Genomic DNA, 16,118 nt, shown 5'->3' on the forward strand with positions numbered 1-16,118 from the left:
TCAGAGACTTGGCAGATTGTAATGGCTCCTTTCCTTTTTCATTCAGGAGTTAGTAGACAAGGTGAGATTAGCACAAACAGTAAAAAAAGGATCCACTGTGAGGAAACTTTTGTAGTTATCAAATATAGCTTGGTAATTTCAACAGAAAGTCTAGATATAGTTTTTCCCACTAGAGATCTTAAATTTAGAAGTTTACACTGTCTTGACCTAGACATACTTTTTTTAAGCATCTGTTTTATAGTTATAATGTTAGACCTTGCAAGCAAGAAAAAAACATCATGAACTTTTGTAAGGGTACCAAGGAAATAATGGATAGATGGATGGATAGGTGGCTAGATGGATGGAAGGGTACTTTTCTCAAGCAACTGTCTTAATGAGCAGCCTTTTCCTCCTTGTCCATGAGTTGTTGTCATTTACTGAGATATTTATACAACCCTCCCCACATTGGCAAGGACTGATATACTCTGTGGTATTTGCTCTCTACACATTGTTTATAGGACCCTAACCCTAAAATTCTTGAAGATTGCTCAAAATTGAGAGCTGCCTAATATGAATGAATTCCCAAGATATTTATCCATGGAATAAAATATTAACAGGGAAAATGAGTATAAACTCTATAATTCATCTTACTCTTTAAAAAATATAGTTAGTAAGAGAAATGAAGTATCTTTATTTATAAAATGAATCATGGATTAATTTGAAAAAGTAAACAATAAACGAGACTATATAATATTATCATGCCAAGTATTTAGGTGATAGCATTTCAAACAGTTCTTGGCAGTTCTGGGATATCATAGAAACTTCTATGTGATCCTTAACTACCCAGGGAGCCCCTTGGTATTCAGGGGATCCATTCATGGCTCCTGCAGGATTATTTATTGTGTCATCTGACTGTGGCCAACCCTTCCTCAAACCCTACTTTGGAGTTGCCAAATGAAAAGGGACAGAAGCTGAAGGGTCCTCCAAAGTGAAAGAAACCTAGGAGAGAATTCTTAGAGAGAACGGAAGGTAGTACAGTTCCTGTGTGCCTGTGGATGTAGGGGGCATGGGAAATGCCCTCCACTAGGGAGGGGCAGTTGGAAGAAAGCCTGGCATTCTAGAACTAGGGGAGAGAAACTTTTCTGCTCTTTCTAATTTGTACTCATAGTCAAGATAATATATGAGCTTATGGAAGGAAGCAGAGACCCTCTAGGAATGGAAGCAGTATTACTTTGTACAGAGAGAATCGTTTAGAATAAGACATGTAAACATGCCAAGAGTGGTGAGGGGAAAACATTGGAAACATAAAGCAGTAATCCATTATGAAGAAGGGAAAAAACCCTCCATCATAGGAATTAACAAAAGTAAAATGAATAAAATAGGACATGCTAGGCTGAGTGCCTAGAGCCACCTAGTAAATTAGAATACCAAGAAAATGCATCTCGTAACAATTTACAAATAGATGGTAATATGAAATAAATATTAAAAATAACACATAAGCGTCGTGGACTTAGAATCTCAGAAGGGAGAAAAGTCAATTAGGGAAGCAAATGTAATCGATTAGTTCATTTTGTGTACAGATGTTCTCCCTACAGGAATGTCTATGCATCATGGGCATGCTGGAGAGAAATTTTTGATGAAATAATATTAAGATTTTACCAGAGGGATTTCCCCCATAGAAAAGAACTGTTTAAAAATCATTATAAATGCGGGGCAGGGGTTCGGAGCCAAGGCCATGTGATAAGATTCAGCATTGTAGTACAATGTTTGACCACTGAAAGTAGCAGTCTTAAAGCATGTGCATGCATGCATGCATGGATGCGTGTGTAGGCTAGAGGACTACCTCAGGTATGAGAGAGGATTTCTCACTACAGGGTACTTGAACTTGGGATCACATGTGTTTCCCCACCCCCACCTCTATAAACAAAGGCTCTGGGAAACAAACTCAAGTCTTCATGCTTGCCTAGAAAATACTCGGCCAACTGAACTGTGTCTCCAGCCCAGAGCTTGTAAAGAGTAAAAGTTATTGCATATAAGAAAAAAAAGATCAGGCTAATCTTCAGAGTTCTCAACATAACCTTTGGAACATGAAGTAATATTTTTCAACACGGAATTTTCTATCTAGATCAGAGGTTCTCAACCTTTCTAATGCGGTGACCCTTTAATGTATTTCCTTATGTTGTGGTAATCCCAATCATAAAAATTTTTTTGTTGCTACTTGATAATTGTTATTTTCCTGCTGTTCTGAATCATAATGTAAATATATGATATGCCTGATATCTGAAATATGACCTTTGCGAAAAGGTTGTTTGACCTGCTGGTTGAGAACCATTGATCTAGACAATTTAAATTTGAAATACCAATTTTTAAGTGGTATTATTTATTATTATAAGGTAAATGACTATGTGCATGCCAAGGCATTTGTGCAGAGTTCAGAGAATAACCTTTAGGAATAGGTTCTCTCCTTCGCCCAGAGGTTCTGAGGGTGGACTCATGTTATCAGGCGTTGGGACGAACACTTCTATCCACTGAGCAATCTCTGGCCTGCTTACTACATTTTAAGATCAAGAATGACGCACACGTTGATAAAGACCAACTTTGAAAACATGATTACTTCATTAAGAAAAATATATTAGCAGGAATACACTATTTGACTGGGGAATTGTGGGCAAATGCATAAATTAAAAAATCCATTCTTGTTAAAATATAAACATACTAACAAATTAGGAGAGAAATCTGACAAACGGAACAACTAAAATTCCAGAAATACTACTATGGCATGTGTGGCATAGGGGAAGAAATGAAGAGAAAGGTAGATGTTCTGAGAAAATGGACTTATTTGGAAGAAAAGTTTAAGAAACTTTGGGGAGAACCAGTTAGATGGTCCAACAGGTGAAAGCATTTGAAAGAACCAATTCCTCAGGCTTGCCTTATGCTAACCGGCACACACACAGACACACACACACACACACACAGACACACACACAGACACACACACACAGACACACACACAGCACACAGACACACACACAGACACACACACACAGACACACACACAGACACACACACAGACACACACACAGACACACACACAAACACACAGACACACACACAGACACACACACAAACACACAGACACACACACAGACACACACACAGACACACACACACAGACACACACACAGACACACACACAGCACACAGACACACACACAGACACAGACACAAACACACAGACACACACACAGACACACACACAGACACACACACACAGACACACACACAGCACACAGACACACACACAGCACACAGACACACACACAGACACAGACACAAACACACAGACACACACAGACACACACACAGACACACACACAAACACACAGACACACACACAGACACACACACAGACACACACACAAACACACAGACACACACACAGACACACACACAGACACAAACACACAGACACACACACTGATGCATGTGTGTCTCATTACAGTCATTACAGCACACACATGTAATGGATTTAGAATACATTTTAAGAAATTGTTTGGAAAGTATAAATTCAGTAAATCAACTCATTTTGTGAGGGTAATTTAATATTCCAAAGAGCACAACAAGAATGAGAGAGAGAGAGAGAGAGAGAGAGAGAGAGAGAGAGAGAATGAGAGAGAGAGAGAGAGACTCCCCTAAACAGATACTGTTTGAGCTACAAAATAAATTGGATTAGAACCTAAGCTATGAACTAAATATACATTAATCTGTACTGGTATCAGTAAATGAGTAAATAAAGACATGGAAAAGAGACAGAGATTATATTACATAGTAGCTAACTAACCCAACAATGTATTTTTGAGTCCACTGCATGATTCTATGGGAGAACTACAAGCCTGTCATGAAGTATTTTGCACATTATACATCATGCTGCATTCTAACTAGGCTTCTGGCACAAATGCTGGTAGAATTTGGACTTAAAAAAAAGAGAGGAGCAATTAACTTGGGCTAAAGTACAGTAGTGCATTGGTAGAGTGTTTGCCTACCATGGAGAAAGCCCCCTATTGAACTCTCATCCCTGCAATGGTTAGACCATCTGTTTTGGTAACTATTCTTCCCCATTTGTCTGGGCAGAGTAGGTGTGATAGAATGTGAGAAGTGCTGTGACCCCTCAAAGACAGTTCTTTCTGGGTGGACTGGAGCATGCAGTTACAAATACCTGTGACTCCTATGCTTACGTTTCATTTCATCTTGGATTTCTAAAGAGAATCTTAAAGCAAAGTAGAAAGGAAGTCACTTGCTTTTAATTATTTTTTTTTCCTTCGAGACGGGGTCTTATGTAGCCCAGCCTGGCCTGGAACTCACTATGTAGGTATGATTGACCTTCTGATCTTCATTCCTGGGGCCTCCACCTGTACAGTGCTGAGATTAAAATTTTGTGCTACCCCCTGTATTTGTACCATGCTCAAAAATCTAATCTGAAGTTTTCTCTATCTTGGCAAATACTCTACCAATCACATTATATATCCAGCCCATATTAATTGGTTTTTAAAATTCAAATTCTACCAGCATTTGCTCCATAAGCCTGGTTGGATCACAGCATGACACACACACACATATGAATGATATATATATAGATAGATTTTGATATATATTGATATATGTATGTACATACATATGCACATCATATACATCATATACATACACATACATCTCTACATTTTTTCATTGTGAAGTTTGTAGGAGAATCATGCATGACTCTCAGCTTTATAAGTCAACTCCTCAACCCAGGGCCATACCCAAAGCTCCTTTCGACTGTAGAAACAGAATTATTTGCTTACAGCTGATGTCATCTATAGGCTGCATGAGACCATAGTGGAAAGGTTGCTTGTGTTGGTAAGTCAGACAGAAGGATGAATGAAAACAAAATGTAGTGCCAGGATGGCAAACCAGGGTGGGGTTCTCCTCTTTCAAGTCACCCCACCAACCAATAAGTGGCACCATTACCCTTGGTTGTGCTTTTTTGAATCAAGTTCTCAGGCAGCCTAGGTCAAACTTGAACTCTAGATCTTTTTGCTTTCATCCACCTACCAAGTCCCGGAATTACAGGCTTATGGCATCATGGTGGATTGAATAAGAACATCTCCCATAGGCTCATAGATGTGATGACTTGGTCACTAAGGAGTGTCAGTATTTGAAAGGATTAAGAAGAGTAGGCCTGTTGGAGGAAGGATGTGGATGTCAATGAGGATGAACTTTGAGGTTTCAAAAGTCCATGGTAAGCTCAGTCTCTTGGATCAGGATGTAGCTCTCAGCTACATCTCCACTCCATGTCTGCCTCTGTGCTACCCTGCTTCCCACCATGATGATAATGAACTAGACCTCTTAAACTGTAAGCCAGCCCCAATTAAACGCTTTCCTGTGTCTCTTCACAGCAATAGGACACTGACTGTGACAGGCATTATGCCTGATAAGCCCTTGGTTTTGCAATGCTGAGTCCTCTGGCATGCAAAGCAAATACTCTATGGTGACCTATATCCAAAGTCCTCCTTTTTATTTTTATTTGGAGACGGAGTCACACTCCGTTGCCCAAAATAACTTGAGCTTCCTCTGAAGCTCAGTTAGGCCTTAAACTTGTATGCTTCATCCTTCAAGCTTCTGAGTAGCTGTGATACAGGCTGGTTCCACCAGGTAGAGCTTCAGGGCTATGTTTTAAAAGAGCAATCTTTCTCCCCTCTTAAATTGTAGACTTATGAAGCATGCTATGCATCCTTTATACTTGTAAGTGGTAGTGATTGTAGGCGAGTAAACTTAAACAGTCATGCAAATCTCAAGCATCTTCAGTAATACCTCTCCTGTGGCCACTAAAACCACAAGTTAGAAGATCGGTGAGTGGGATTTTTTTTTGGGGGGGGGTTCTTTTTTTCGGAGCTGGGGACCGAACCCAGGGCCTTGCGCTTCCTAGGCAAGCGCTCTACCACTGAGCTAAATCCCCAACCCCGTGAGTGGGATTTTTAAATCTATCGTGCTCAGCTTTTCTCTGTGATGCCAACAGGGTGTTAATTGTACAAGTAAGAATTTTCACATCAACACAGGGCTGTGCTAGCACGTGCAACAAACAAAAGAAAAAGAACTGGATTTCTTTTAACATTAATTTTTATTTTGGCACAGGGCCAGCTCAAAATGACCTTGAGTATAGCCTGCAATAGATGAATATCTGAGTTAATTTTCCTTGGAAAGCACACCTGATTCTACAAGCCACTTTATATTTATTACCTGACAGTTTTGTAAAATGGTCTAGAAATTTGAGGTTGATGAAAGACTCATTCTACCTTCTGGGATAACTTGCATACACAACTTACTTGTGCTAGCATGCATGTGTTTAGATTATGGTTCCTAGTGACTATTTTAAGTGAGAGAGCTTATGTGAAATATGGTTAACAGATTTGTAACTCAGCAAAGTCAAAGCTCAGTTTGGCTCTGAAGCTATATAACATAGTCTCAAAATAGCAAAACTTTTATAGTCTTGAGCAAACATGCAGTGTCTCTTGAATTTCTCCATCCTCATGATCTCTTGATGGTATGTTTCCTTTAGTGACATACTGCCCATAATTAAGCTTTCTTAGTGACAGGGAGCACAGATATGTTCTTGGCATACATGTGGCCTGTGGCATATTGCAGCAAGATCAGATGAGGAACTGATCCTTTCATCATGAAGAGATCTTTTACATGGAATCTACTGAACACTTATCATTGAAAACCTACTAGATATGCTGTGTGTGGCGTACACCTCTATAATCCTGTTAGCCTGGACTGATAGTGAGCCTCTGTCTCAAAAAGTAAATTTAAACAAAATAATATATCGACAAAAAAGAAAATCCAGTGACATCATATGTCATCTCTTATTTCATCTGTGAACTGTTGAATTTTTAAAATGTTGTCTAGTCATACAATTGAAAATAAAACCGTAAGAAATGTCCTGGTAGAGACTTGTTTATCCATTTTGCCTAATATTACCAAATTACCACCTACACTGACAGTTTACAGTACCACCCACAAAGTGAATCCCTACCAATTTCTCTAACTCTCATTAGAACTACCCTTCTTTCGAAGATTGTGAATATTCCAAAAGATGTTGTGTTAGGGCATCGATGGAATCCAAAGTCCACAGGCAACTGCAAAGTTAGTTCTTCTCAGAAATCTCAGTACCCTGCCCCCAATCCCAACGTTTTCCACGTTGGCTTCATAGTCCATTAAATCCATGAGCAAGTCGTGCTTATAAAGACCCCATGAAGAAGACAGGGTTGGATGAAATGAGACGGTTGGCTGGTAAGTATGACCACCAAGCAAGGCACCAGAAGAGAAATTATTGTTTCTGGAATTCCACTTGAATGCTTTAGGCCAGAGAGAGCTTAAGTGAGATGTGGTTAATTGATTTATTTTTCAGAACAATCCAAATCTCTGGTGTGGCTCCTGGCCTATAATATATTCTCAAGATAAATATGACAACTTTTATAGCCTTGAGCTACGAAGGTAAAGCCAGTTTGAAGGGCAAAGATAAATCTCATAAAGTGCACATTTGTCTAGAGCCAATATTGCCCTACTGACCTTTATTTTAATGAAACACATATTGAATGGCCTTCTGTAGGCTAAAGTTAAAGATCCATTCTGTTCCATATTCTTGGATCAATACTCCTTTGAGAGAACATTACATCAGTCTTGTAATGGGATGGTCTTGGCTCACACAGGTTCAAAAATGACAAATGGTCTGTGAAGAAGTCCTGTCTCAGAACAAACTAGAAAGAAAGAAGCTGTGGGACTTTCACTTGAGAGATACCATAGATCTGATGGAGCTATTTTCGAAAAATGCTTTAGCCCAGACAATTTGTAATGATGGAAACCTATTACAGCTGTAGATCTTGGGCCTCCAAGATCAAGGTACCTGAAGTTCTCATGCTTTGCCCTCAGCTTCGACGATGGAACTCTAATGTTGTGTCCCCAAGAGGGAACCAAACCTTTCTCTCTCTCTCTCTCTCTCTCTCTCTCTCTCTCTCTCTCTCTCTCTCTCTCTCTCTCTCTCTCTCTGTGTGTGTGTGTGTGTGTGTGTGTGTGTGTGTGTGTGTGTAAAACATGGTTCTGGAGGCCAAAAGTTACCTAAATGTCATACTCAGAAATACTGACCACCTCCTTTGAGACAGGGTCTCTCTTTGGCTAGGAGCTCTCCAATTAGGCTAGGTTGGTGGCCAGCAACCCTCAGGCATCTTTGTGTCTCTCTCAGTGCTAGGATTGCAAATACATACCACCATAGTTATTTTTTTGAAGGTGCTGGGAATTCAACTCAAGTCTTCATTTTTTTTTTCAAGACACAAATTTAGCCAACTGCACCATCCTCCTGGACCTCAGGGGGACCACTTCTTCTTCTTCTTCTTCTTCTTCTTCTTCTTCTTCTTCTTCTTCTTCTTCTTCTTCTTCTTCTTCTTCTTCTTCTTCTTCTTCTTCTTCTTCTTCCTCCTCCTCCTCCTCCTCCTCCTCCTCCTCCTCCTCCTCCTTCTTCTTATTGATTTTCAAACTTTTCTGTTTTTTAACACCTTGTTGCAAGAGCAATAGGAAGTATCAATGAATAACATTTACTTACATTATCATTTTCTTTATCCTTGAGAATTTAATACATGTATATTACAAAATATGACCACATTCACCCCACTTTCTCCCTCTAACTTTCCTCATATTCCTTCGCAGCATGTTGCTCTCCCAAACACTTCTCTTTGTTTTTATGCTAACTCATTAATTTGAATTAGTATTGTCCATAAGTGCATGGAGGGGGGCATCCACTGAGACACAGAAAAACCTACCAAATGGGAATACTCTGAAGAAAGAATAATTCTTTCTCCCCAAGAGTTATAATGGCATATCCCCCATCAGTGAAACGGCCCTTCTTAAGGCTAACACTTGGAGACTAGGCTCATAACTATTAACATGAATCTTAGACTGATTCATGCATTCACACTCTAGCGCGTGCTTACTTTTCATGTGCTAAATGTCAGACTCTGTCTATACAATCCATATCCTTTAATGATTATGCCAGTCTCACAACATATGTACATAATTTTACTTTTTAAAACTGGAGAATAAATCTGATTTGGGGGGCCAGATATAATGACACATATTTTTAATCATAGCACTAGGGGAGCAGAGGTAGATAGATCTCTGTGAGTTTGCGATTAGTCGGGTCTTCACAGAATTTTAGGTCAGTCAGGGCTATAGAGTGAGACCCTGTCTCAAACAGACAAATAAAGAAAAATATCCAAGTTTTTGAATTGTGAATATTGTGATTCCCAAGCCTTATAAACATCACAATATAATACTACTTTCTTCATTCCAGACCCAGGGCTGAGCTCTAGGGAGTACATGAGTAAACATGTGGTCTTTGCACTCAGACAGCACTTGATCTCTCCCAGACCAAACTCACAATGAAGACCTTTTCCAACTGTAGCTCAGGAAGTCACAGATATGTCGATTACTCTGGGCTCAGCTCAAAGCATTTAATACTTTCCTGCATGTATATAAATATCTCACATTTAATGTAGCTTATAATACATTGGACAATTTCACATGAAATTAGATCAGAATTTTTCCTGCAAAGCTATGTATATATTATGTAAGTCTGGCATCCTTTCCAGAGGGGAAGATTAAGGTAACTGTGCTATTCCTGTTGAGTACAATTCAATTTTGAGAAGCAATTGTCTGAAACAATTCCCTAAAAGCAAAAGAAACAACATTCCTGAAATTAGGTATTTGGCAACACTGCGTGAAATGACTTAAGTGGTTAACTAATAATTAATACAACAACTAAGATTTTTCTGAGCACCCAAGATGTATCAGCTTCTATTCTATGCTTTAGCATAGGAACATAAGGAACATGGAGTCCCCAACTGGTGTAGGTGGTGTAGGTTTTTCATGAGAAGAGTCAGGCAGCAAACCTCCTGCTGTACAGTCACTTCTCCTGACTAGACGACTGTGGAGAATGTCTCTCAAGGTTTGACACCAGCCCTGTAGACAGGGTCCCTCCTCCGCTGTTTTGCTAACACACCAAGGCAGATGAGTGGGTCTGAAGAGCCTTCTCTCAGAGTAAAGGGATTTGGCAGCTGTGGGTGACCGTGGGTGGATGCTAACAGAGACTTCTAGTGATGAAAATTCAACTTAAGAAGGTGGAAAACTATCACTTAAGTCAGGATTCTTTCTGGTCTTGATCCTGTGAGGGATCCTGTGAGGGTTAGCAAAGACATCCACTCGCATGCCTAAAGAGAAAGTAAGAGGTTGCCACGTAGTGCCCTGAAGAGCCAGAAGCCTGTTACAAAAGTGCAAGACATGGAGTCTCCTTCATGTTGGTAGGTCCACAAACTTAATCAATTGTATTCTATCATTTTATGAGAACAGCAATCATGAGACAACCAGGAGAACCTCAGTAAATCAATACTTACCGGAATATTTCAACTTTGGGCAAGACTAGAGAGATGCCAGTTGGACGAACAAAAAATAATTTAGTCGTTGTATCATAAAATACATAGAGACATTGTTTGTGTTGGCTGAAACAATGCTGAACGTTTGACTTCAAAGACAAAATGAAACAAAACAAAACAGCGAGTTCTATGGAATCTCTCAGTTGAGCAAGGTGTGTGTGTGTGTGTGTGTGTGTGTGTGTGTGTGTGTGTGTGTGTGTGTATGCACATGTTTATGGTAGAAAAGATCCAATTTAATTCTGAAATGGTTCATCTTTTGAGAGGAGAGAACAGGATGGGTACGATTTCTGACATTGGTGTTTGAATGTCAATCCGGATCTCTCTCCTGTGAAAGCAATGAGTAGAACTACCAGGATGCATCTCTTACTTGGTGTTTGTAAATTACGTCAAAGCTGTTGAGGCCATTAATTGAGTACAGTGAGAAGCAAGCAATTGAATAGGATGTTTGTTGTTTGGATCCCAGCTTCTGTACACAGTCTGCAAAGTGGTTGTCCTGGCAACCACACTGAAGCCGCAAGTAAGGAGCAGCATGAACGACAGGAACTTGCTGGCAATGCCAACTGCAAGGCCGAGCAGGTCCTGACTCCTGGCTGAGTGTGTTTACTCTCCAGGCCACTCTAGGCCACAGAACAATATCTACAATGCCTTGGAGGAGCATTTCTATTTGTTTTATCAACATTTCTCTGTACCCAGCCTATTTGTATTCATGTTTCATTTCATTCTTCCTTCGTAATTATTCTCATCTTCCATTGTTTTTGGATTTTCCTAGTCACTTACTGTCACTTCTTTTTAATATTATGAGCTTTCATGATTTCTAAAATCAATACTTTTAGTGCAACAGATATGTTCTGTTATCAGGACATAAGCTAGTTCAGCTTCTCCTGTGAGACAGGGGTCATAGGTAGCTCATGAAAGTGATGGATTTCTGTGAGACTGCTGCTTTCTGCAGACCAGTCTGAGCCTCTATAATTGTTCATCTGGTTAAGCCTGTGAGTCAGTGTAGCTGGGAATGAGTCCACACCAAGGTTTGTCACTTGATCTTAGCCAAAAAGTCAGTAAGTGAAACCGCAGTGCTCCTTAATCCAACCACGTGTGTAGACTGAGCTGAGCACCTCTCATATAAAACATTTTAAAAAGAAAAACAGAGCTTTGTAGTGGGATGATTAAACCAGAACACAAGGGCTGCTGGCTCTCTGTACTTTTAGTTTGCCTTTTCCCAAGGGTTAATATGGCTGACTATGGATGAGTCTACCTGGGGACAGTGGCTATCCAATAAACATCAGTGACTGTTGGCAAATGATCAGAGACAAGAACAAGGAGGTTTGAAAGGAAGCATGGCTCTGCTAAACACCGTAATGTCCCATTTCTGACCTTAAGGGCTGTGGGACAGTGAGGTTCTGCTGTGGTTGTTTAGATGTCTCGGCCTGTGGTGATGTGTTTGGAACTTTGGAGATGATAATGTACTGTGTCAAGAATGCAGTGTCTTGACTTGCACCTTGTTCGATTCTCAGGATGTGTTTGGAGGGAAACATGGGGCGGGGGTATCTTCATGTTCAACCATGTGTCTGTTGCTTCATGTGTAAGTTATATAGTCCCCATGCTCTGACACCCTCAGTTGTGATGTGGACACAGTGTGAGAACAGCATCCACCTAGACCATGATGCGACACTCCTGTGACACTTAAAAGGGAAAAGGAAGTAATGTAAATGACTTTGTGTTCAGCCAGAACCCATGAGACGGTAAGAGGCTAGCTTACTAGCTTGTATATAGGGTGGAACCAAACCCCAGACCTAATAGAATTCTGTCAAGACTCTCCCTCCTTCCTTTCTATCAACTATTGCGTGGAAGATCATAACTTTGCCGGTTGATGGTTGGGGATTGAATAGACATGATAATTCATGAACAAAGCAATGTGAGAGGTGCCATAAAGTACAGCTTGATGACTTATTATAATTGAGGTCTCAAATAGTATGGTGCGTCGTAGAGCTTTTAGGGCCAAAAAAGCAAAACAGCAAGAGATTGCTTTGGGTTCAAATACAAACCTTGCAGAAGTGTATAAGCAGGATGTAGAACATGGCTGAGATATGGGCAGTCCTGGGGACCAGAGGAAAACACGAGACATGGAAGGAGGGCTGCTGATGTCATCCTGGTCTCTGATGCAGGCTAATCTTCACATCTCTGGAATCATACATCTTACCAGATGGTATAATCGGCAGCTTACACACCTCCACTGAACAGTGATGCAAGCCCTTCGAGGTGGTGAACACCTTGAATCTTAGTACTCAGGAGGTACAAGCAGGTGGATCTCAGAGTTTGAGGACAGCCTGAACTATGAAGTGAGTTCCAGGACATGCAGGACTATGGAGAGAATCCCTTTCTTGAAAACCCAAACCAAACAACCAAAACATTAACAAAAAGAATAAAATATCTTATCATTTAAAAATATGTGCTGTGTCACCAAACGCCATGCAATAAGTGTCTAGGCAGAAGGATGGATGAGTACATTGAGAAATAAAGACTTAAATGCATGATTTGTTGGATCTGTTTTTGTGACAGAAGGACACAGTCAGGTGTTTTGGTGTTTTGAATAGCAGGATGCAGGGACAGATAAACAGAGCTCTGTCTGTAAAGGACAAAAAGTGATATTGGAGTCATTTTAGGAAGCTGTGCTTCTCAATATTGAACGCAGAGGTCAGCTTCAGCATGGGTGGGGTCTAGAGGAGGAAACCCAGTTAAGGAGACAGAGTAGTTCAGATCCAAGATGCTTTTTCTTCTTGTAAAGGTCCGTGGGATATGACACGAAGCATTACAATCACAGTCCTTCTTGTGAATCAAGAGGAAGCGGGAAGCCATCAGTTTATTACAGAGCATTAGGGATGACCAGAGGAACGTTGACATTCCCACTCATCCCGAGGACTTGGCAGTGAGCTGTGATCAGAGGGCAGCTCTCTCTGCCTGCATCTATCAGAGCAGGGGGAAGCAGAACCTGAGGGGTGGAAATGCACTTCTCAGCTACTGAAAAGCTGGCCTCACCTGTAGTTAGGAAAAGATGGATGAGTCACCTCCCACTGCCGGTGGCTCTAGGCCAAGGTCTCAGAACCTTGCTTACGCTGGATGCATGACTCAGGGCTATGCCAAGTCTTCAGTGTGCGGTAGCTTTGGTGCAGAGAGTTGAAATACTTACAAGGTTTTTATGGTTTGGATTTACCCTGAGGTTAAGTTTGTTTTCTCCACGACAACTTCTGACCCAAATGGAGAGATATTTCTCCTTGAAGCCAGGTCACTGTGTGCTTTCGGCTTGCCTTACTTCCTTCTGCACAGGACCTTTACTGGTGAGAGGGACTGTCTTTCAAGCTGTTTGTAATGGGAACATTAGCCTGCATTTGATCCTTATGTGTCTTTTGTGATATGTTCTGGAATTTAAGGAACTCTTTCTCAGAACTTCAGTAACAGTTAACACAATAAGGAGGTTGAAGAATGCTTGCTCTCCAAGCTGCCTACGAGCTTGTATGCCTCATACTCCAGCTTTCGCCCTATCTCGTCAGATCTATGGCTGTCTAGTGTATTTCACTCCCAGAGACGATCATTTCCTCACCAGCATCTTTTTTTTTTAATTATCTTTAATCTTTTCCTACAGTCCAGTCATTATCCCCCTCCAGGTCCACCCTCTGACAGTTCCTCATCTCATTCCTCCTCCTTACTACCCCCTTCCCCCTCCCCCTATTTCCAAGAGGTTGTCCCCACCCCCATAACCCCCATATACCCCCAGGCCTCCCCACTCCCTGGGGTCTCAAGAATCTGGAGGGTAAGGTGCATCTTCTCTCATTGAGGCCAGACCAGGCAGTCCTCTGCTGTATTTGTGTCAGGGCCTTGGACCAGCTCATGTATGTTGCCTGGTTGGTGGCTCAGTGTCTGAGAAATCTCAGGGATCCAGGTTAGTTGAGACTGCTGGTCTTCCTATGGGATCGCCCTTCTCCACAACTTCTTCTAGTCTTTTCCTAATTCAACCACAGGGGTCCCCGACTTCTGTCCATTGGTTGGGTGTAAGTATCTGTGTCTGTCTCTGTCAGCTGCTTGTTGGGCCTCTCAGAGGAAGTCATGCTAGGCTCCTGTCTGTAAGCACACCAAAGTATCTTAGCAAAATAACATCTAGAACTTAATATTGAAAGAACATAATGTCATCACTAAATCTGCCCACATTTAGAGTCTACCCTTAACAGTTAGACACTTGTTTTGGCATATATCTGTATTTTGTCTTTTGTTTGTTTTTGAGATTGTATTTTAATGACATTTCTCTCTTCCCTTTCCTCTTCCCAAAGCCTCCCATTACCCCATTCTCGTGTTCCTTCAAATTCATGTTTTCTTTTTATTAATCAAGGGTTATTACATGCATGTATGTATTTCTACATTGCTAAATATAACCTGTTGAGCCCACATGATGTTACTGTTCTTCAGTTTCTATCTCCCAAGTTCTAGGATTAAGAACCATACCCGGTTTAATTGCTTGCTTTTTCTGTTGTATGGCCAGTAAAGACTTCTTGGCATAAGTAGGATAATCCTTTTGATAGTCTGAGCAAATGAGGCTGGTCTTGTAGACTCAGAAAGGCTTAAAGAAGGCAGACGTGAAGAGCAAACCCAGGATGACCATTTTGAAGTTTCATTCAAGATGAGGACACAGAGAGGACAGTAGGAAAATGTATGCTTGGTTAACTCAGTCTTAGTAAGAGTTCTCAGTATGTTTGGACTGATGGATTGCATTTCTGGTAGGGAACTGAGCCCTTGGTCCATCATAAAGCTACATTCAGAAATCTATCATCGTCAGGGAGATGCTGCATGCTAGGTCCCTTTAACTTTACAATGAAGCAGAGAGCTTCAGTTTCTGAACTGTACCTGGGTGGTAAGATGACTCCATTCCTCTGTAAGCTAGCTGAACCCGGTAACTGCCTCTCCATTCTTCTCAAGCTAGCATGGGAGGTGGTGAGTGAATGCAGCCTGCAGACTTCCCTACGTGGTCACACACAGAAGACGGGAAATGGACAAAGAAAAAAGTGATCCTTCCTGCAAGTCCTCAGACCTCAAAGTAAGTAATTGTTGGGAAGCCCTCAACTCTCCCTTGAACACTGTGTACTGTTAGTGAAATGAATCCAGGTGTCTGTAAATACAAAGAAGACAAATATCATTTTTGCAGTATTTAATAGTTTTTTTGAATGTGAGCTTGTTTAAAAGGACTGTAGTTGGTCATTTGTTAATACTGTTTTTAAAAAAGTTCAGGGAGATTGTACTGATCTCTACGTAAATTCCACTTTAAAATTTAATGAGTAGTGCTAGCTGAGACTGCCTATAATGTGTTCTGATACTTAAAGATCTGACTTGGGCCTTGGCATTCTATATGTGCCAGCATTTCCTTACACTTCTTTCACTCCTTTGGAGTCATGCTTGAAAGTAGCTATGACTCCACACTTAACTCATCCCACAGAGGCTGGTTTTCTTTCCAGAAGAACAAACTCACCCTTTCAAGATCCCACATCAAATGAAGTCTGTCTAGTTCAGTTTCACCATGAAAGATACACGCAGCTTTTCCTTCCAAGGGTTGACAAGGATGTTTGGCAAAGAGAATGAGGG

The 16,118-nt window shown here is 40.9% G+C and overlaps 1 protein-coding gene across 9 annotated transcripts in view; it reads left to right on the plus strand.

The window, feature by feature from the left end:
• The first annotated feature begins 7,633 nt into the window (after positions 1 to 7,633).
• Positions 7,634 to 16,118, plus strand: part of Tmprss7 (transmembrane serine protease 7) — a 45,491-nt gene continuing 37,006 nt past the window's right edge. For 3 of the 9 annotated variants that reach the window (XR_010055941.1, XM_039088183.2, XM_039088187.2), the window contains exon 1: positions 7,644 to 15,576. Coding sequence is in view for 6 of the 9 variants with exons in the window: in XM_039088183.2 (XP_038944111.1) it covers positions 15,529 to 15,576 (48 nt within the window). In the remaining 3 variants the exon portion in view is untranslated. Of the gene's footprint in view, positions 15,577 to 16,118 lie in introns of all 9 variants that reach the window. The other 6 variants (XM_063270393.1, XM_063270394.1, XR_010055940.1 and 3 more) reach the window with 6 other exon arrangements.

Source organism: Rattus norvegicus, chromosome 11 (assembly GCF_036323735.1).
Source record: "Rattus norvegicus strain BN/NHsdMcwi chromosome 11, GRCr8, whole genome shotgun sequence".
Lineage (NCBI taxonomy): Eukaryota > Metazoa > Chordata > Mammalia > Rodentia > Muridae > Rattus > Rattus norvegicus.